Genomic DNA, 18,948 nt, shown 5'->3' on the forward strand with positions numbered 1-18,948 from the left:
GGTTACTCTTTTGAATCAGGTGGAACAATAACTTACGATCCATACAATAAGTTGATTCAATTCTGTATCTGTATCCTTGTTCAGATATGTGGTACAAGCAGCACAGCATTGTTAAGAAATGTGAAATGTGCAACTGTCAATCCCTCGAAAAAGCTACAGCCTCATCCATGTCACAACAAAATGAGCATCATTTCATTCGTGTCAATTAAAAGATAAAAGACCCAGACTTCCCTTTTCCCATTAGAATGTCCTTTGCCTCGTTGATCTTTGATGCAACGTAATGGCTGCCACCAGCATCAGGGTGGTTAGCTACCATGACCCTCTTGTGAGCCTCCTTGATCTTATCCATTGTAGCACGTTCTCTGAAACAACCAGGAAAGATTATACAAAATTAGCGACAACAATAACAAGCTGCAGAACTTCTCTCCCTTTTTCTCCACAGGAATTACTAAAAATTGACTCAGTTTACAAGCACAGGTATTATAAAGAAAAAAATAATCACCTTACGCCAAGGATTAATGCAGCCTCCCTTCGATTCATCTCCCCCTGAAATCCACCAGGGTAGAACCGGCGCACTCGTGGCATTGCTGCCCGGGTCCGGAAGGCTTGCCATGCTCTAATCATGCCTCTTCCACCCAATGCAGCAGCAGCCACTGACAAACCAGCAATCAGGGGAGTAGCCTGTTGGTACAAGATAATGTCCCAGCAAAAGGTCATGTGACAATCATAAAGTTATCAGAGTTCAATGACGGTTCAAAGGCATGCAGTGTCAGAGACTCCTGCGAAGAAATTAGAGTAAATGATCAAGCCCCTAACACTTGAACTGCAATTATTCAGCTCTGCTTCCCAGAGTCTCGGTCTGACAGGGAAACAAGAGGCACCCTGCTACTGATATTACAACTTTCAGAGTTCAGACACTAGGAACAATATCTTAATACAGTTGAGCAATTGTGTGCGTGAATTATTCGCGCTCCAGGCTATAAGCGTCATTGGAGCCAAACAGCAAGTAAAATCCCATGCTTGTTATGGTCTCCACGGAGGCGATTAACTCTATCCAACCACACAGAACCCAATTTATCATGGCTATCCTGAGTTAGACCAGACTACAGTCTGGGGAGGGGACCAAGCAGAGAGATACGGATCATGGATCATGTACCGGGAAGAGCAAGCGCTATCCAACACTCCGGTTTCCTACCTCGGATCGGGTTGCGCTATTCCGATTGACCGCCGACACGTGCCGCACTGGTAGATGTACTGGAACAGAGCAGCCCGCAAAATCGAAAGCGTATAGGAACTAGAACGGCGCAGGACAGGAGAGCTAGCACGTACCATGTCGAACTCGACGGGTTGAGCAGCGGGTCGGCCGGCGTCCAGTTCCAACTCGCGAAGCATCGACTGACTGGTCGTCTCGGTGCCGCCGGGATGCCGGGGGCAGGCAGGCCAGAACCGCAGGACAGGGGCAAGCAGGAGCGTGGACGGACTGGGCTGCGGGACGGGCGGCGGCCGCGGTAGATAAAAGCGGCGCGCGTTCTTGCGCGGCAAGAAAGAGTAGGAGTGGAGACTGGAGAGCGAGGCGGTCACCGGCCCCGGCTGCAAGTTGGGGTCGGTCTTCTTGCCGAAGAAGAAAGAAGAAGAAAGGGAAGAGGGGAGGGAAGAAGCGGGCCCAGGTAGGATTCCAAGACGAAGAGGAATTTCGCTTCCGATCCGCTGGGGGACTCTCGATGGTTCCGGTTAGGGTCAATCTTTTGCTGCTGCCGTGCCGTGCGTGTGCAATTGGTTGAGCAGGGCAGCTTCTGGTTCAGTAGCACCCCAAGAACAAGAAGTACTTTAATAGGTTCATCATCATAGCCACTGGCTAGTTAACCACAAGCAAAATAAAAAACGACTCAGTGACATATCATGAGAAAAGAAACAAGCAAATTTCAGAAAGATTTCATACATTTGAGGACAGATATCAGGTTCATCTCATGCAAGAATGCCTGTGCCCGTGAGTCCCTGAAGTTGCTGCCCCTCCAGAGCACCAGGGCCTTCTTAGTTCCAAGGTTGAGCTGAACGAGCCCAACACTCGGCAACCAGAAGAGCACGGTGCCACTCCTCTCCCCAAACATACTGAACCAGATTGTCTGGTGTGCGTCAAGAACACTGGCTAGCCGCCTGACGATCTCCCGTCTCCGGATCACCTCCTGCCGAGTCCAACTGATGCTTGGGCCCTCCTCCGCCTCCGGCACAAGTGTCCACGTTGATATCACAAATGCCACCGCAACAACTAAGGTTAGCTGCTTTTCCCCTTTCGCTGTGGCAATGGTAGCCAGGATGACTGACGACACCATTCCTGTAAGCAGCTCTTGAAGCTCTTGCGGCAGCTTGATCGCAGAGGCGTGTGCTGATTCGGTGCAGTGGGCAAGGATGATCAACTTGAAGGGTTGGGCGTAGCAGAGCCAGTGAACGCTGTGGCCCACGACAGCCGGGGCAGCAGACGATGCCTGGAGGCAGGTTGTGGATGTGGACCTACAGCTGCCTGTATCTGATGAAGACAGAGCAATGTTCAACGCAGCCACGGTAATCCAACTGGGGAATGGTAGAAAGGCGTCCTTCTGGAACTCGCGTTGGCTCAGTGGTGACACGCTGGCTGCACGATTTCCGGCGCTGCACAAACATAGCAAGAGAAAAAAATAGGACGGTGGCGGAGGCCAGTACAAACAGCAAATGGGTCACTGACATTGACTACAACCTGAACCAAGAACTCATTGTGGAGTACGTCCAATTATGGGAGGAGCTGGAGAACATAGCACTCTTGGATTCGCAGCGGGACTCCATTACTTGGATACTGAAACCGGATGGCACGTACTCTGCCAAATCTGCTTATGCTATGCACTTCGTTGGAAAACACGCAGTGTCAAACAGCAACCCAAACATGGAAGACAAAAGCGCCACCAAAATGTAAATTCTTCATATGGCTCATGCTGCGGAACAGGATTCGGACTGCAGCTCGGCTGCAGATCAGAGGCTGGACGAACGAGTACTTCTGTCAGCTATGCCTGAGGAGTCTGGAGACGACCCACCATCTGTTCTGCGAGTGCCCGATGGCAAGAGAGGTATGGAAGCAGGTTGGGAACTGGATTCAGGCAGCCTCCCTGATGCCTGAAAACTGGGATCAAACTGCAGAAATAGGTGAATGGTTCACTGGATTAGTGACTGCAGCAGCTCCCTCAGCACGCTCCGGGATGTGCTCGATGGCCACTCTGACGATCTGGGAGCTCTGGATTGAAAGGAACGCCCGTGTCTTCAAGAAGACAGAAAGATCTGTCCAGCAGATAGTATGCACATGCACCATTCAAGATGTTGCACGGACCTGGGCGGTTGCTGGAAACAGAGGCATGGAGAAACTTCTACCGACAGATACGATTAGCAACAACACGATGTTTCCAGTGGTTCCTCCTTAGGCCCTGTTCGTTTAGGCGAGGATTGGCCCGGGAATCGTTTCGACTGCTGATAGCTTATGTAAATATGGCAAACAATCCGGCCAGGAACGGTTCCAGGGAGCGGTTCCGTGAGAAACGAACGGAGCCTTAGGAAGCCTTGCGGTAAACGTAGTCCTAAACCATTCATGTAAATCAGCTGATGTAAGTGCAGGGGTGGCGAGGGACTGAGTATTCCAGTCCTAAGCAAAATTTGTATCGGCGCAGCATGTGCCACTAGCTAGCTCTGTAATTTGCTCTTATCTTATATCAATGAAAGCCGGTAACGGATCTTTCGGGGGAAAAAAAGGTTGTGGATGTGGATTTGGGTTAACAGGCGATGCCGCAGTCGCCTTCCCGTGAAGAGAAGGTCTGGGTTAACAGGCGTCCGTTGAGCTCCTCGTTGTACATGACAAGCAGCTCGAAGGAGCGGCCGGCACCGTCGACGGAAAGCAAGGCGAGCTGGTACATGCATCTGATACTGGCGCCTCGCTGCCCCATGCTAGGAAGTAGGAAGAGAGATCACTGGCCGGTGATGATGTTGCAGACGAGTAGTATCCCGTGGCGATGAACAACGAGGAGGCCGTCGCGGGAGGATGCAGGTTTGGACGACCCCAGAAGCATATCTGTGTCAAAACGGAGGCGCGCCCGGGTGGCTGGACGACGATGGGGTCGGTGCCGGTGCCTGTGGCCGTTCCTTTGTCGCTGCGGCAGGCAGTCAGCCGGTAGGACACCACCATAAGGAGGGCCGGGTTGAATCCGCCGTTGGCCTCCGCGCGGCGTCTGAGGCGGTCGAGGAAGCCTGGATCGAGCATGGCGCAGCGGGTGAGACTTGCGGCTTCTAGATCAGTAGATGATCTCAAAGGCTATGGTCGAGGAAGCCCCTGCGCCGCGCAGCGGACGACGGTAGCGGCGTCGTCGGAGCGCGCGATGATCTCGAGCAGGAGATCCACAGGAAGGGTCGCCGGTTGCCGTGGCTCCTCCACCTCCATCGTCGAGCTGCAGGTGAGACTTGCGGTTTCCAGATCAGTAGATTCACGAAGGATTTGGCCTGCTGGTGGGTTACCTCGATCGATCGATCACTGCTCCAAAGCTCCTGCTCAGCTCACCGTGCGCACGCCTCGCGAAGTCGCGAGTCGCGACCGATGTTGCTTGCCGTCGTCGTCGACGCGCCCGCCTTCCCGGAGCTACAGGACACCGGCGGCGGCTACTCCGTCCGCGGTGCAAGAGAGACCGGAGTCTGTGAGGATCCCGCTATAGCTGTCTCTACAGCCGACTATAGCCTTTCGAGCAGGGTACCTGTCATTTGTCTTCACGTACAATTTAGCGCTAAATTTTACTATAGCTTGATTTAGCTCGCTATTAGTTGATTTAGAGATACATCGTTAAACAGCTACTTAAAACACTAGTGAGCACTGATTTGGAAATGGGGAAATTCCTTTGGAAGAAATCGGAGCTTTAGATGGGCTGCGGCCTACAGAGAGGTGGGAGGCCGGCCTGCTTGGCAAGCAGAAAGTTTTGGGCTTTAGGGCGGTTGAGCCGAAACCAGAAGACAGGATGGTGAGTGGTGTCAGCCCCCTGGATAAAATTTAGGCTCGGTTATTGTGGTTTTACTAAATTCCTATTCTTCTTTCCTACTTATCAATCGCTGAGCTAACCAATAAATAGTGATCATAATCGAACTGCATCACCATATTAATGTCTACTTTTTTTAAAAGCAGGAGCTAATTAGTATCATATTAAACAACCCAAAATATATAGTATGAGAAAATAGAAATATACTATTAAATGTAGAAACTCGAAATATCATGAAACATTTCGAAAATCATAGAGCAATTGTTTGTACTATCAACCATTAAACTTTAAATTAAAAAACATGCTATTCGTATTGTATTACAAAAAAAAAGAACCATGGAACAATTTAATGGAATAGTTCTTAATGTAACATAGAACAATGCATGTTTCCTACTATAAAAGTCAAAATACAGTTGTAAATAACATATAAAACACCTTCAAACCTTGGAATACTTAAAAAAAACTCAACAAAAGATTCATAGACGGAACAATGGATTTTCCCACTAAAACAACAACAAAAATATAATTACAAGTCATAAAACCTTTTGAAAGTCTTAGAATAATTATATTGTACTAGGGAAAACAATACAATTGTAGTTCATAGTGTAACAGGGAACAATGATGTTTCCTACTATAAAAGTCAAAATATAGATGTAAATGATATAAAACACTTTCAAACCATGGAATAATTAATTTTTCCAAACAACCAAATCATAGATGGAACAATGTATTTTCCTATTGACACAACAAAAAATATAATCACAATATCCTAAAACCTATTGAAAATCTTAGGACAATTGTATTTATACTAGTAAAACAATAATACTTTCATGAATGGAATAATCCAGAATATAATATGGAACAATGGAATTTGGTTTTGCAATTATTATGGTGGATCGCCAACTTGACTCAACTACAACTCAAACGACCCAAAATTGGTGAAAGAATTTTTGGGTGTGTCGATTATTATCCACCAAATATTGTGCCTTCAAGTGTTTTGAAATTTATATTTGAATGATTTCAGGAGATTTGTCGGCACAAAATGATTGTTACAGAAGTTCGAGACTTGGTTAAAGGAAAAGAATCTTAGCCTATTACTATTCAAACACCATCCTCCAGATAGTAGAATCACTAAACAAATATACCTAGCATTTATTTTGGGTGCAATTAGGGTTCGCTCGGACCTCCTCGTTGCCTCTCGAGGCGTTGGCCCACGCAGCTCACTCGGCCGCGTCGTCCACGGCAAACAATGCCTTGCAAGGGTCCGTGGGATGCGGCTAGACGAAGAAGTCTTCCCCGCCCGCCGTAAGCTACCCCCCCCGATGGGGACGAGCGCCAACTCTTCCAGGGCCTTTGGGGCCTCGCCCCAAAGCACGAGGCCGACGCCAGCTCCCACACCCATGACATCTTTCGCAGCAGTGTCAGATATCGATATTAGGGATACCCAAAGCAAGAAAGTTAGCGCCCACGCTGACTTCCCTAGATGGCTCGAGATGTATTGAAAGGTCTCGCCCGACCTTGAGGCAGCAGGCTCCGTCTCGCCCGACTCCTTGGGTGTGGGATCCGTCTTGCCTGACCCCAAGGACGCGGGTTCCGTCTCGCCTAAGGCCACAGGCTCTGTCTTGCCCAACCTCGAGGCTGTGGGCTCTGTCTCGCCCGACCCCAAGGATGCGGTTTTCATCTCGCCCAAAGCCGCGGGCTCCGTCTCGCCCGATCTCGAGGTCGCGGGCTCCGTCTTGCCCGACCTCGAGACCACGAGCTTCGTCTCGCCCGACCCCTTGGGTGCAGGCTCTGTCTCGCTCGACCCCAAGGATGCGGTTCCTATCTCGTCCAAGGTCGCGGGCTCTGTCTCACCCGACCTCGAGAACGTGGGTTCCGTCTCATCCGATGGGGACCCATACCATCGCCAACCATTCTAGGTCCAAGCGTATGGGCTTGGGTGAAAACTATGACGCCAGGGAAGAGGTTGGCATGCCTCGATGTAACATGATAGGCCATACCTATGAATTCACATCAAGAACAGTGTCAGGCGTGCTGGTGTTGTTCTGTCTAATCCTCGTACGGACGCTGATAGGCGCGTTAGTTCACCACGACATCCACCAGGATAGAGTGGAATGCCATGACCGGTAGATGATGCCTGCGCTAGTGACGAATAGGGCCACAACATAGAGCCGTCCCTGTTGACATCTATAGGATCGGTGGGATCCGTATGAAGGAGAAGAAGGACCCGACAGCCCTGGAAGCCTTCTTCTCTCTCTCCCGTTCTTCTCCTTTTCCTCCTCTATAACCCGTGTGAAAGGATCAAGATGCCCAAGAGGGGGGTGAATTGAGCTAATTCTAAATTTTCTTGCAATAATCAAATCCTACGGATAGCCCAATTAACCCCTTGTGCCTAGAAAAGTGTTTCTATCAAATCAACATACAAAAGACTTGCAACCTATGTTCCAAACTTACTCTAGCATAGCAATTCTATGAATGTAAAGACAAGTATTGAATTGCTCAAAGTAAATACTTAAAGTAAATGCTCAAAGTAAATGGAGAGAGGAACGCGGCGATGTTTTGCCGAGGTATCGGAGAGTCGCCACTCTCCACTAGTCCTCATTGGAGCACTCACGCAAGGGTGTAGCTCCCCCTTGATCTGCGCAAGGATCAAGTGCTCTCTACGGGTTGATTCTTCGATACTCCGTTGCGGCGAATCACCCAAAACCGCTCACAACTTGAGTTGGGTCACCCACAAGCTCCGTCGGGTGATCACCAAGCTTCCAATCACCACCAAGCCATCTAGGTGATGGCGATCACCAAGAGTAACGAGCATGAACTCTCACTTGACCACGCGAAGCCTAATGAGAAGATGGATGCACACTTGTCTACTCTTGATTCACTAATGAGGTTTCACTCTTGGATTCTCAAATCACAAACACCTCACTAGGACCTTGCTCTTCTTGGCACTCACAAACGTGTTTCTCAGCTGTTGGAATGAGCAAAAGTAACTCCACTCACGAGTGGAGCTTCTATTTATAAGGCAGCCTAAAAAACGAACCGTTATGAGCTTCTGCGGGGTGACCGGACGCTCCGATTGTTTTGACCGGATGCTCCGGTCAGTTCAACCCGCGCAACAGTTTTCACATGATGACCGAACGCTGTTAGGGTCCGGTCAGTACTGACCGGACGTGTCCGGTCGCTCTTGGATGCTTACTGTAATCGACCAGATGCTGGATACTCAGGGTCCGGTCACCACTGATCGGACACGTCCGGTCGCACTTTCTCAAGTCTGGACCCTTACTGGAGTCGACCGGACGCTGGCCCTCAACGTCTGGTCACATGACCTTCTAGCGTCCGGTCACACCAGACTTGTTCTTCATGGTCAAATGAACTGACCGGACCCTGCGGCCAGCGTTCGGTCGCATCGGAGCCAGCGTCCGGTCAGTATTTGACCCTCCATTCACTTCCATCTTTTGAACATATGTGAATGAAGTTTGCTCCAAAGGATCTTAGGCATTCATAGGAGCTACCTAGAGCTAGTTTTAACAAGTGTGCACCATACCTAACTCACTAGACTCAACTAGGTCAAGCTACCCATTCATACCCCCCTTCATAGTATGGCCAAAGGAAAAACAAAGTCCTAAACTACTCTAAGTGTCTCTCCAACTTCAATTGACACTTAGAACTAGTTATCCTTAACATTGTCGTCCTTCCTTTGAAAACCGAAATGATTTCCATCGTAGGGGCATGGCAAACTCGATTGCCCAATCGATCTCTATTACCATAACCTAACTTAATTGCCTCTGCAAAACACACGTTAGTTATAGTAATCTTGTATTGACATTAATCACCAAAATCCACTTAGGAGCCTAGATGCTTTCAATCTCCCCTTTTTTGGTGATTGATGACAATACCACCTCGAGTATATTATGGAGTGAGGTTTTTGATGGGCTTGGTTCATATAAGCTTTTGTCGTTAAGAACAAAAGAGTTAGGCAAGCTTATATGACCCAAGCCAATACAGTGTACTCAAAGGATATGAATTAAGCATGAGTACAAGTAACAAAGCTCATTTGCTTCGAAGTATAAACGCGGAAGCAAAAGCAAATGAGCATAACACAAGTGATATGACATATAGATAATGCAAAGTAGAAATCACACATGTCATATATCACAATCACGTAGATAGCACTATCACATATATATAATAGTATGCATGAAAGTAAACACATGAATGTATAAGTAATAGTGTATCACACAAATAAAAACTCTAAATGTATATAATAAGCTAATACTATATAACGAGCTCCCCCTAAATGTAGCTCCCCCTAAGACTACATACTCGAACACCCTCTCCCCCTTTGGCGTCAAACACCAAAACCTAGGGGTCGGTCGGCGGGGCTGCAGCGGACGAGCCGGGCACTGAAGAACGTGGGGCAAGCTAGAACTGGGCACCATCATCATCTGACCCTAAGCTCTGAACTGACTGACCCTCTGTGGCAGGAAGTGTCACTGAAGCGGTCTGGGTCTGAGCTGGGGCTAGTGCTGCCTGTGAAGCTGCTAGTATGTCTGTCGTAGGATCTGACGAGGCGACAGACGATGGGAGCCTCTGAGTAGTCACTGTGACTAGAGCTGCTGTAGATGGATCGGCGGTATGCATATGAGGCGGAGTAGGCATGCCGGTCAACTCGCTGAAGGATGCTCCAAGACTCCTGGAGACTGACGTCTTAGGCATGAATAGCAAGGAAGACTGCTCTGGTGTGAAGCCCGTCTGAAATGGAGTGAACTGTGGGGCTACCATGGGTGAGGCTAACCACTGGGACACCTGTATAAGAGGTGAAGCAAACTGAGCTGGAGGCTATCCCTGACTCTGGAGCCCACTGGGCTATACTGCTGGAGTCGTCGAAGTGGTAGGAGGCTGTGCAAGCTGGGGCGAAGGCTGTGGCAGTGGGACCCCAATGGCTGTCACTACATGCTGCATGAATCCCATAAGCTACTGCTGCATAAGTAACTGCTGGTGCTGAAGGAGCTGCTGCTGCCGCTAGAACTCGTCCTAACGAGCCTGAAACTGTGCGAAGTTGGCAGCTGTCTCCTGTGCCTGTCGTGTCTGATCCTGCTGTATCCGCTCAAGAATAGCAATAAGAGTGGGGTCTGTCTACGGAGCAGGTGGAGCAGAACTAGAGCTACCGGCCTCTGCATCATGTCTACGTGACAGCATCTGAGGTATAGGCTGGTAGTCATCGTCAGAGCTATCACTGTACTCGCTCACCTCCTGCTGTGCCTCTAGCTCCTCCTCCTTAGTGGCTACAATCCCTCTAATGATCTCATCCTACTGAGCTACGGACTCTGGCACGTTAGGACAACGGCTAGGCTATCTAGGTGCCTGAGGAGTGGTGTGTCTGATCCTCTGTGATAGGTTGTAAGCTGGGAACTCTGTGGTGGCACCTATATACTCATCCATCATACCAGGGGGTTTATCAAGCACAACTCTATGGATGAGGAACTTGATCTAGTGAGCATAGGGAAGCTGCCTGCGACCCTTGAATCCCTCAGCTATTGTGTCCTCCATCTCTGAAAGCAGGAGATCCCAAATATCAAATACTGTCTGCTGCATGATGGCATTGAGAAGCCAGAGCTGTAAGCGAGTCAGGCCCTCCCTGTATCCCAACCTAGGAAGCAGTGTCCTCCTGATGATGGCCTCTAGCACTCTCGCTATAGGAGTCAAGTCACTGGGGTTCCTGCTCGACCCCTCACCAAAGGGCTCCTTGAAGTAATGGCACACTAAATCTATAGGGGGCACCAGCCCTCCATGAGGATGCCTGGGCGGTCCCTGCTATCCATAACAAACCTCATGCATCTTGATAGGTTGCTCCTGTAGCCTCAGTATCTCTCTGGCCCTGCCACTCGTCACTCTGTAGTCTTTGCCTCTGAAAGCAAAGTGAATAAACCTATGATGTGGATCGATGAAGAGTGAAGCATAAAACTAACGAACCCAAGATGGTACATATATCCCCATCCATCCAATCAAATCTGTCAGTCCTAGCAAATATAACAAGTATGGCTGAATGCTCTCTCTGGCTGCTACCACAATAGACTCTATCTGACAGACTCTCTGAAATCTGAACACTGCCCCACTGTTGAGATAAGCATTATAGAAATCCTCCTACAGTGGCGTGTAGAAACCCTCAGCTGCTCTCTCATCCCTCCTCGGAGGAAACCAAACCTCAAACTCAACAAATCACAGCTGCTGAACCTGTCTGGTGGTGGCGGCCCTCAAGTCGAGGTGAACCACTAGAGGCAGACCCTGAGGTCTAGGCGGAGGACGTGAACCTCTGTGCTGTGTAACTGGCCTCGGTGGAACTGTAGCACTGGTATGACTCGAGCGGTGTAGCTGAGGTGTCGGCTCAGTCTCTTGACCCTCCTGAGTCTCCTAGGCTGGCTGAGGCTCTGCTGGTGGGGGCTGCTGCTGTGCTGATGGACCCTCCTCAATGGCAACCCGTCGTCCTACAAACGTGGCAGCCCCAGCTAGACTACCGTGATGACGCTCAACCTCCTCAATCGCAGCTCTGACTGCTGGTGAAACTAGCTGATCTGTAATGACAACTCCGCTGTGGGCACCACCTCTCTCGGCACGCTCTGTGGCCTCTGCAACAGCTGCTGCTCTCACTGTCTCTGCGTCGGGGTACTTCCGCTTCTTGGATGTCACCTGCTTGGTTGACTTGCCCTTCGATCCGGCTGGCTAGCGAGGCGGGGGCCTTCGATCATCATCACCTGGGCCACCACCAACGTTCTTGGTGCGAGCCATCTGAACTGATAAGATGGTGAACTGCTGCTGATGAAGATCAACTGCAAACTGCCACTTTCGAGGCTTGGCCTCGATCCTTACTTGCGAGCTTGGCTCCGAGTTGACTGCCAACTGCCAGAAGAACCACAACGGAACCAACTCGCTGCACGATAGAATAGATGGATATACAAATAAATACCATATGTCTAATAGATGCGAAACCCTAACAGAGAAAGCAATGTAGATGCGAATTTGAATTGAATGGCTTTCTACCTGACGATCAGCGATCCGAGAAAAGATAAGATGTCACGCGGGGATCCTTGGAACCGAGCTAGGGTTAGGGTATTCGAAGCACTATGAGGAATTGGCTGTGGATCAGTGACAATGATGAAGTTTAGGTTGCAACGCAAAAGATGAGTAGCCTGATGAATCGGCAGAAAAGAAGGGCTTACCAAGGTTTAGGGTTAGACGACTCCGGCAAGAGGCAGAGCAGGGGCGCGGACAAGGCAACTTTGGTGAGCTATGGTGGCGCGCAGCTAGCGAGGGGGCCGAGCGCGGTGGCACGGTGGCGCGCGGGGAGGCTCGACAACACGATGAGCTATGGTGGCGCGGGCTGTGCTGGCGCGGTGGCACGTGGGCTGCGGCGGTGCGGGCTGTGCTGACGCGGTGGCGCGCGGGAAGGCTCGGGCGGAGCTAGCTGGACGGTGGTGCGGCGAGGCTGCGGCGGCACGACTTGGCGGTGGCTCAGGCTAGGGCACGGCGGGATGAGGGCAAACAAGGGTACGGCTTGCGGTTAAATAGTTCCCCACACGTGATAGAAAAGGAAGCAGAGAAAGGAGTCCTGAAGTCACGCGAGATCCACTGACCGGACGCTCCGGTGGTAGCGACCGGACACTACCACCCAGCATCCGGTCGATTCCAGAGAGGTCCAAATCCTCTGGAATCGAGACCAGACGCGTCCGGTGGTCCATGATCGGACGTAGGCAGGGTCTGGTCAGTACAACTTGGTCTTCCTTCGATCGATCGGACACTGAACCCTTCCTGACCGGACGCACAGACGTAGCGTTCAGTCACTCCTTCACCAGCAGTTCACCTCCTGTGAACTGACCAGATGCTGGACAGCAGCGTCCGGTGCACCTTTTCCAGCAAATCTTCAAACTTCCTTCACGCTGCCTGTTCCCAATCAAGTCCCAACTTGAATAAGATCCAAATAAACACCAATTGGGACTGATGTGAGTGACCTCTCTCAAACCCTCATATTTTTTAAAATATTTTGCCTTAGGCTATAATTCTTTTTAAGAAAATAGGCAACAAGAGGGCAAATAGAACAAAACAACGAAACAACATTCATGCATATGCACTACTTGTAAGTAAATCTAGTTGCTTGTCAAGTTTGATCCAAGGTTAAGCTTCTTCACATGCTTTTGGGCGGTTATCTTAACCATGTTAGACAAGCCCTATATGCATTGCCACAAATTAAACATGTTGTATATTACAATGAATGCAAGGGACAACACAAGCTCAATTTTTAGTGAAGTTACTAAAATCAAGTACATTGAGCTCATTCCGCAATCTACAAAATATAGCCTCATCTAGCGGTTTAGTGAAGATATCCACTAATTGATCTTTGGATCTTACACCTTATAGTGATATATCATTTTTAGCCACATGATCTCTTAGAAAGTGATGTCGGATATCTATATGCTTGGTGCGAGAGTGTTGAACCAGATTATTTGCAAGTTTTACCACACTTTCATTGTCGCACAAAAGAGGTACTTTCTCTAGAACTACTCCATAGTCTAGCAAAGTTTGTTTCATGTATAATATTTATGCACAACAAGCATCTGCGGTAATGTATTCTGCTTCAGCGGTGGACAAAGCCACACTATTTTGTTTCTTAGAGGACCAAGACACAAGTGATCTACCAAGCAAATGGCACCCTTCGAATGTGCTCTTTCTATCAACTTTGCATCCGGCGTAATCCGAATCGGAATAGCCAATTAATTCAAATAAAGCTCCTTTGGGATACCAAAGACCAATGTTTGGTGTGTGCTTAAGATACCTAAGGATTCTTTTTACGGTAATTAAATGTGTTTCCTTAGGACTAGCTTGAAATCTAGCACACATACACACACTAAACATGATGTCGGGCCTAGATGCGGTTAAATATAACAAGCTATCAATCATAGAACGGTAGAGAGTTTGATCAACCGGGTTACCTCTCTCATCTAGGTCGAGATGTCCATTTGTAGGCATTGGTGTCTTGATTGGCTTACATTCATCCATCTTAAATCTCTTGAGAAGATCTTTTGTGTATTTCTCTTGAGAGATGAAGATGCCTTCTTTTATTTGCTTGACTTAAAAACCAAGAAAGAATATAAGCTCACCAATCATTGACATCTCGAACTCCTTTGACATCAATTCACCAAATTCTTTGCATGAGTCTTCATTTGATGATCCAAAGATGATATCATCAACATATACTTGACAAATGAAGATATGCCCATTAAGCTTCTTGGTGAATAGTGTGGTGTCGACCTTTCCAATGGTGAAGCCCTTCTCAATGAGGAAGTCCTGAAGGTGCTCATACCAAGCTCTTGGGGCTTACTTAAGCTCATATAGTGCCTTGGACAACCTATAAACATGATTAGAATATCTAGGGTCTTCAAACCCGGGAGGTTGATCAACATAGATTAGTTTATTTATAAAACCATTTAAAAAAGCACTTTTCACATCCATTTGATATAGTTTTATTTCATGATGTGATGCATATGCAAGAAGGATATGGATGGCTTCTAATCTTGCAATCAGTGCAAAGGTCTCTCCAAAATCCAAACCTTCAACTTGAGAGAACCCCTTTGCAACTAGTCTTGCCTTATTCCTCACAACAACACCTTGATCATATTGCTTGTTGCGGAACACCCACTTTGTTCCAATGACTCTTGCACCTTTTGGTCGCTCTTCAAGAGTCCAAACTTCATTGTGAGTGAAGTTGTTCAACTCTTCATGCATGGCATTGATCCAATCTGGATCTTTAAGAGCTTCTTCTACCTTGGTAGGCTCATAGCAAGAGACAAAAGAGTGATGAGCAATAAATGAAGTAAGTTTTTGAGATCGAGTCATCACACCCTTTGATGGACTCCCTATGATGAGATCTTGTGGATGATCTTGTAGGAGAGGTGTGTTTCTTCTATTGACCACTTGAGGAGGAGGTTGTGGAGCATCAACATCTTGTGCTTATACCACCATTTGCTCATGAGAGATATGAGTATCTTCATTTTCCACTCTCCCATCTTTTTCACCATCTTGTGGTATATTTGATGAAGAAGGTTGGTTAATGACTTGTACATCATCTTTATCATCTTTTGGCTTGATGTCTCCCACTGAAATGTTCTTCATAGCCTCCCTCAATGGTTCATCACCTACATCATCAAGATTCTCATGTGCTCCTTGGGAGCTATTAGATTCATCAAATTCCACATCATATGTTTCTTCAACCAAGCCGGTGGCATGATTAAATACTCTATATGCTTTGGACTTCAATGAGTAACCAATAAGAAAACCTATATCACAACGTCTTTAAAACTTCCCTAGGTGTTGCCGCTTCTTGTAGATGTAGCATTTGCAACCAAACACCCTAAAGAAGGAGACGTCCGGCTTCTTTCCATTAAGCAACTCATACGGTGTCTTGACAAGGAACTTTTGAAGAAATAGATGGTTGGATGCATAACATACGGTGTTGATTGCTTCCGCCCATAGAGCTTCGGGGGTGTTGTACTCATCTAGCATTGTCCTTGCAAGAATGATCAAAGTCTGGTTCTTCCTCTCAACTACACTATTTTGTTGAGAAGTATAGGTCGCGGAGACCTCATGTTTGATTCCAACTTCATCACAATAAGCTTCTATATTTGTGTTGTCAAACTCTTTGCCATTGTCACTTCTTATCTTCTTGAGCTTCACTTCAAATTCATTTTGAGCTCTCTTGGCAAACTTCTTGAAACAAGATGCAACTTCGGATTTGTCATGAAGGAAGAACACCCATGTATACCTTGAATAGTCATCCACAATCACAAGACAATAGAGATTTCCTCCCAAACTCTTATATGTTGTTGGTCCAAATAAATCCATATGTAGGAGTTCTAGCACTCTTGTGGTTGACATGAAAGCTTTGGTTGGATGAGTGTTTGCAACTTGCTTGCCGGCTTGACATGCACTACAAAGCTTGTCCTTCTCAAACTTCACATCCTTCAACCCTCTCACCAAATCATTCTTCATAAGCTTCTTGAGTGAGCTCATCCCAACATGAGCAAGTCTTCTATGCCATAGCCACCTAAGTGTTGTTTTGGTGAATAGTCAAGTCTTCAAGTTTGCATCTTCGGATGTGAAGTCAACTAGATATAAATTGTTGTATCTAAATCCATTGAATATCACTTGTTTATCATCTACTTTGGATACAACAACCTCCTTCTCGGTGAATAAGCATTGGAAGCCAAGATCACACAATTGTCCAACGGATAGCAAGTTGAAACTCAATGAGGCAACATAGAGCACATTAGAGATGGAATGATCATTTGATATTGCCACTTTGCCCAATCCTTTAACCTTGCCCTTTGAATTATCTCCAAATATTATTTTCTCTTGTCCATCTACCTCCTCATCTAGTGAGGTGAACATACAAGGATCACCGGTCATATGTTGAGTGCAACCACTATCAATAACCCAATGACTTCCACCGGTCTTATAGTTCACCTACACACAAGAGATTCAAGCTTTAGGGATCCAAACTTGTTGAGGGCCCTTCACCTTCTCAACAAGTGACTTAGCCACCCAAATCTTCTTAGGCCTACTCTTGTTGGGGGGTCCTAAGAACATGACTTTCATCTTTCCACTAGAATCTTTTCTAAGCATGTAGTGAGCATTGAAAGCAAAGGGTCTTGTATGCTTGGGCAAGGGTTGTGGTGGTGGAGTTTGACACTCATGAGCAAAATGGCCTTCTTATCCACACTCAAAACATCTCTTTGGCTTTAGCTTTGGCTTTGATTGTTGGTGTTGAGCTTGAGCCTTCTTCTTCTCTACACTTGCCATATATCCAATGCCACTTCTATCCATCTTCATGACGGTATTCATGAGTAGCTCACTTTGGAGATGCTTGCCTCTAGCAAACTTGCTCAATCCCACCTTGAGATGCTCTTTCTCCATCTTGAGCTTCTTGTTCTCTTCCTTGAGAATATCATTGTTCTTCTCTTCCTTGAGTTTCTTGTTTTCTTCTTTGAGCTTCTCATTCTCAAGGATCAACTCTTTGTCATGATCAAGAGTTTCTAGCACAATGGTGTTATGACTTTTCATCTCTTCAAGATCTTTCATGAGCTTCTCATGGTCACTCTTGAGCTTGACATACTCATCATAGTCATTGCACTCAACCACTTGCTTACCTTTGCTACTAGATCCATGCTCAATGCTCTCATCAATTAAATCATCACATGAGGTAGCTATATCAATCTTAACAACATGGTTAGTAGCAACATGTGGCTCATTTGGTAAGAATTCTTGTGCAATAACAAGGGTATCATAATTGATCTTTAGAGTTGTATATTCATCTTTTAGCTTGTTGTGACTAATGATAAGCTCATTGTGCACCCACTCAAGTTTATCATGTTTATCTTTAAGCTCTTTCTTAGAAGATTTGAGCTCTTTGAGTTTGGATGATATAGAGTCATTTGTTTCTTTGAGCTCATCATTAGCCTTTTCCAATGTATCACACTTAGCTAAGAGTGAATCATTTTTAGCATCAAGTTTTTCATTTGTAGCTCTACTCTTTCTAATGATCTTAGTGTATTTTCTTAATATTTTGACAAGATCATCATATGTGGGTGAATCATCATCGCTATCACTATCATCATCACTAGCTTGCTCATCATCACTACTATCATCACTCTTAGTTACCTTGCGTTCACCCTTGGCCATAAGGCATAGGTGTGTAGAGGATGATGGTGATGGTGGCGGTGAGGATGCAAGATCAATAGCAATGGCAGCCACCTTCTCATTGTCACTCTCATCATCGGATGATCCACTTGATGAATCAATATTTGTGAGCCAATCACCGACAATATAGGCCTTGCCACTCTTCTTCTTCTTGTAGAAGTCTCTCTTTTTGCCATCTCTCTTCTTATATGGCTTGTTCTTTTTCTTTTCATCTTCATCACTTGAATCATCTTTCTTGCCCTTGTTCTTGAACTTGTCTTTCTTGGGCTTTGTGCATTGATGAGCTAGGTGGCCAAGTTTGCCACAATTATAGCAATCCATTTCGGAGATTGGCTTTCTTCTTGAGCTAGTGAATAACTTCTTCTTCTTGCTGTCGAACTTGATGCCACTCTTGTTTAGCTTCTTTAGCATCTTGGTGGTCTTCTTCACCATGAGAGTAAGACTTTCTTCATCATCTTCATCACTTGAGCTCTCATACTCAAGTCTTGCCTTGCCCTTATCTTGGCTAGCTTTGAATGCTAAGTCCTTCTCTTTCTTATTTGTAGAGGATGAGCCATCATGTGGCGTGATGTGCATGTACATCTCATGAGCATTAATCTTTCCCAAGATTTGTGTCGGTGTAGCGGCGGAAAGATCACCTTGATGTAGCACGATCACAATGTGCCTATATTTGTCAATGGGGAGGACACTCAAGATCTTTCTCACAACATTGGATGGTGACATTTGAGTAAGTCCAAGCCCATTGACTTCCTCTATAAGAACATTTAAACAAGAATACATTTCATTAGCACTTTCTTTGGGAAGCATCTCAAAAGAATTTAGCTTTTTAATCATAAGATGATAGCGTTCCTCACGCTCACTCTTGGTTCCCTCATAGAGCGCACAAACGTCCGACCATAGTGCATGGGCGTCTTTGTGGTTCCTTACACGATTGAACACATCTTTGCAAAGGCCTCTAAAGATGGTGTTGCGAGCCTTTGCATTCCATTTTTCATAGTTTACTTCATCGCCTTGAAGTTGTGTGGCATTCTTAGGTATTGGGAACCCTTGAGAGGCGGCTCTAAGAATTCTAACATCTAGAGCTTCTAGGTAAGCCTCCATGCAAATTTTCCAATATGGAAAATCATCCCCCTCGAAGATAGGAGGAGGTCCATCCCCGTGAGACATC

General features: G+C 46.8%; 1 protein-coding gene across 1 annotated transcript; it reads right to left on the reverse strand.

The window, feature by feature from the left end:
* On the reverse strand, positions 1–1,621 carry LOC136537913 (mitochondrial import inner membrane translocase subunit TIM14-3-like). Its single transcript, XM_066529890.1, has 3 exons — positions 1,330–1,621; positions 503–681; positions 1–362 (listed from the first exon to the last, which is right to left on the reverse strand). Exons 1-3 carry the CDS (start codon positions 1,390–1,392, stop codon positions 206–208), a joined length of 399 nt encoding a protein of 132 aa, XP_066385987.1. The 5' UTR covers positions 1,393–1,621; the 3' UTR covers positions 1–205.
* Between the last annotated feature and the right edge of the window lie 17,327 nt (positions 1,622–18,948).

Source organism: Miscanthus floridulus, chromosome 2, assembly GCF_019320115.1.
Source record: "Miscanthus floridulus cultivar M001 chromosome 2, ASM1932011v1, whole genome shotgun sequence".
In the NCBI taxonomy this organism is placed as follows: Eukaryota; Viridiplantae; Streptophyta; class Magnoliopsida; order Poales; family Poaceae; genus Miscanthus; species Miscanthus floridulus.

Excerpts from the sequence above, each read along its gene's own strand:
- LOC136537913 (XM_066529890.1), bottom strand. The coding sequence starts at position 1,392 with ATGCTTCGCGAGTTGGAACTGGACGCCGGCCGACCCGCTGCTCAACCC. Across the intron at positions 682-1,329 it reads AACCCGTCGAGTTCGACATG|GCTACTCCCCTGATTGCTGG; the intron begins GTACGTGCTAGC and ends TTGTACCAACAG. Across the intron at positions 363-502 it reads GCATTAATCCTTGGCGTAAG|AGAACGTGCTACAATGGATA; the intron begins GTGATTATTTTT and ends TGGTTGTTTCAG.